This window comes from Coenobita brevimanus, unplaced genomic scaffold (assembly GCF_032717465.1).
Source record: "Coenobita brevimanus isolate Jiangsu-jjx unplaced genomic scaffold, ASM3271746v2 jjx.HiC_scaffold_2709, whole genome shotgun sequence".
NCBI lineage: Eukaryota > Metazoa > Arthropoda > Malacostraca > Decapoda > Coenobitidae > Coenobita > Coenobita brevimanus.
In genome coordinates, this window is record NW_027643663.1 from 109,600 (window position 1) to 113,475 (window position 3,876).

Consider the following 3,876-nt stretch of genomic DNA (forward strand, 5'->3'; position numbering starts at 1 on the left):
GGCAGGAAGTTAATAAATTTGAATATATTTGATTAAAATGAAGTAAAGGATTTACACTGCTATTGGGCCTACATGGTCCTAGGCTCCCAGCCTAGCCCAGCATTCACGAATCGAGTGCACGATGAGCCATTCCTGTTCGATTCCTGTCAGCTACCAGACCAGTCTACCACGCGACGCGGTTGTGTGTAGATCTCCGAGTCTGTTGGCTGTTAATTGCTTAGTGCAGTAGACACTGAATTACTGAGCAGCTGAGCTTATTAGTTGTGGTTTTCGTCTTGCACTGATTTACAGGTATGGTGTAAGTTGATTTTTTTCTACTTAAAAATGTATATAGGCTACTATAAGATTATAAGAAGCTGTGGAAGGAAGAATAAAATAGTGTGAAAATATCTGGTCTGTTGTAATGCTAATATGCAGTTTTATGCTTCTGTGATCTGTGTGCTTGTTTATGCTGTTTTCCCTGTTTATGAAAGTAACTGATGGTGGTTTATCATATTTGATCACATAGGCCGGGTTGATCATGGAACGCTACCTGTTACCCAAGATTCCCAAGAAGAGGCTGCGAGATGATGATCCTCCTACAGACACACCTGCTGTTAATGAGGACCTGGACAGTGGTGATCGTGATTGTGAGTCTGCAGCCTTACTAGGTGAGGCTAGTGCAGAACCCCAGCCACAAGAGGGCACTTCTCACACCCATGGTGAGAAACTACTACCTGGACCCAAGGACCTGAGCCAGCTTCCAGATAGTGGTCCCACCTGTCCAGACTTGAAGAGATACCCAGCCACAGAATACAATGGCCAGTCAAGGTCATTCAACAAGAACTGGCGTGATCAACATTCGTGGCTGAAGTACTCCACGACCCTAGATGCTGCATTCTGCTTTGCATGTCGTCATTTCGATCATGTACACTTAAGCAAATGTGAGAAGTCCTTCATCCATGACGGCTTTCGGAACTGGAAGAAGGCAACCTCATCTCTGAAGTCTCATGATAATTCAGCAGGACACAAGTTTTCTATGCAAGCTTGGGCAGAGTTAAAGATGCAGAAAACAAGTTCTAGGATCCTACATGCTTTTAATACCAACCATGAAAAAACTGTAAAGGAAAACAGACATTACATTAGAGCAGTAATAGACGTACTGCTCTACACAGCCTGCCAAAATGTTGCCCAAAGAGGTCACAAGGAAGACACTGATTCTGGCAACAAAGGTAACTTCCTGGAACTGCTGGACCTGATTTCCAGGTATGATGACATTGTCAAAAAGAAACTCAGTGGTGGTCCTGGCAATGCTAAATATAAGCACCACGATATCCAAAATGAACTGCTCGCCATCATAGCTTCAATAATCAGAGAGGACATCAGCAACGAGGTCCTAAGAGCAGAGCATTTTGCCCTAATGGTGGATGAGACCAAGGATGTCAGCAAAGAAGAATAGCTGTCCATTGTGGTGAGGTATCTCCACAAACAGAGCCTTCATGAGGTGTTCCTTGACTTCACAGCAGCCGAGGGTCTGGATGCAGACTCATTGCTCAACAAGATCTTGGAGACCCTGGCCAAATGTGGTATTGACCACAACGCCTGCATTGGCCAGTGCTACGATGGAGCTGCAGTCATGTCAGGGCACATCAGTGGTATACAGGAGAGGTTTAGGAGAAAGGTACCACAGGCTGTGTATGTCCACTGTTATGCTCACAGGCTCAACCTTGTGCTCGTTGATTGTGTACACAATATCCAGGCTGCAGCAGAGTTTTTTGTGGCTATACAGAGCTTGTACAAGTTCTTCTCTACGTCAGTAGTACATGAAGAATTTATAAAGGTGCAAAAGGAATTAAATCCCACAAGGCAGCACATAGAGTTGAAGCAACTGTCTGACACAAGATGGACCTCCCAACATGCTGCTTGTCTGGCAGTGAAAAGAACCCTACCTGCCATAGTGACAACCTTGAAACGTCTCATGGAGGGAGACAATGCGCACAGAGCCACTGAGGCAAAGGGCCTGTGCATCCTGCTAGATCAGCAATTTGTGACAATTCTGATGGCCATGGAAAAAGTGTTACTGATGACCAAACAACTGTTAAACCACCTCCAGTCACATGACCTTCAGCTGGCCTCTGCAGAGGACTTGATGCAGTCTGTCATGTCTGGACTGACAGGAATGAGGACTGAAGCTGCCTGGAAGGAGTTAGAGGAGGCTGCTGAGGATTTGTGCAAGGTAGTTGGGATACGCACTGAGACTGAGCGTCCAGGTAGACAACGATCTGCTCCCAGACACCTGGATGAATTCATCATAACATCCAGTACAGGTCAGAGGGATGGAGCTATACCAGATGCCAGGAGAAGGACCTTCTATGCCATCATAGATAGAATGCTCAATGAGCTGAGCAGGCGATTTTCATCTGATGCCTGTAATGTTCTGATGGGTGCTGCTGCCTTGAATCCTAAGCACATTACATTTCTGGACAAAAAAGCACTGTCAGGAATGGCAGCCAATTATGGAGTGGCAGAGGGTGATCTTGCAGTGGAGGTCCACCAATTGACAAGACTAATAGCTAAGAAGAGAGACAATGGCCTAGAAGTGTCCACACCACTTGAGCTCGCAGCCATGCTGGAGCCATACAAGGACACCTTCATAGATCTGTATAAACTTGTATGCATTGCAGTGACCCTCCCTGTCACCTCAGCTGCCTGTGAGAGGAGCTTCTCATGTCTGAAACTCCTCAAGACATACTTGAGGAACAGCAGTGGCAACAACCGCACCAGCAACCTTGCTGTAATATCAATTAATTCTAGGAGGGCTAAACAGCTGAACATTGATGCCATTATAGACTTATTTGCTGCCAATCACCAGAACAGGCGCATAGTTTTAAAGTAACGTGACAGTCGTTACACCTTGATTTAAAAATTCTTCTGATTCTTCAGATTGTATTAACTTCATAACATAGAATTTTCTTCTCTCATGTTAACTGCTTGCTTACACATGATGTCTAAATTAATTGAGTTAAACTTCAATCTTATGGAATAAACTGGAAATAATAAATGTTATTATGTTGCGTATACATTAATCTGAATTTCCTTGCTAGTTTTATGTCTTTCATTTGGCAGAATTTTTGATGAGATAAGAAATGTTATACATTAACACCGCAGTTTCAAAGAGTACAGGTGTCTAAAATGAACCTCAGTACATTCGGATATTATGAATATGTACATACCAATTTTCCATCAACACTTCAGTTTGATGACATTTTGTGAAGCCCCCCCACATTTTACCCCAGCCCCTCCTCAGCCTCCCCAGTGAAAATTTCCTGACGCCGCCACTGCATGACAGTATTGTGATACCAACTCTAACGTATGGAAGTGAAGCTTGGACGTTGTTGAAAGGACACAAGTCAAGAGTGAGAGCAGTGGAAATGAGTTATTTAAGACAAGCCTGTGGAGTCACATTGAGAGACAGGCTGACGAATGAGGATATAAAGTAGCGTTGTGGTGTTGATGTGGATATAATAGGAAGCGTTATGAGGAACACACTGAGGTGGTTTGGCCATGTGGAGAGGATGGACGGTGAAAGACTGACGAAGAGAGTGTATGTGAGTGAGGTGGAGGGGGGAAGAGAGAGGGGGAGGCCAAGGATGAGATGGAGGGATGGGGTGGAGAGGTATATGAGAGAGGGGGGTGTGAGTTGGGAGCAGGGCAGTGAAATGGCGGGGGACAGGGCGACTTGGAGGCGATTTGTTTGTGGCCACCCCAAACGGGATTGAGGCGTCTGTCAATAGATAGATAGATAGAACTTTCAGATTCCTCCTCCTACACACTGTCCCAAATTCATTCACCAAACCTTGCAACTCTCATTCATCTTCACTCAACAATACTGTATCA

The 3,876-nt window shown here is 44.8% G+C and overlaps 1 protein-coding gene across 1 annotated transcript; it reads left to right on the forward strand.

Moving 5' to 3' along the window:
* The first annotated feature begins 520 nt into the window (after positions 1–520).
* LOC145390007 (zinc finger MYM-type protein 1-like) lies at positions 521–2,875 on the forward strand. Its single transcript, XM_080265101.1, has 2 exons — positions 521–1,420; positions 1,472–2,875. Exons 1-2 carry the CDS (start codon positions 521–523, stop codon positions 2,873–2,875), a joined length of 2,304 nt encoding a protein of 767 aa, XP_080121227.1.
* Positions 2,876–3,876: the final 1,001 nt, after the last annotated feature.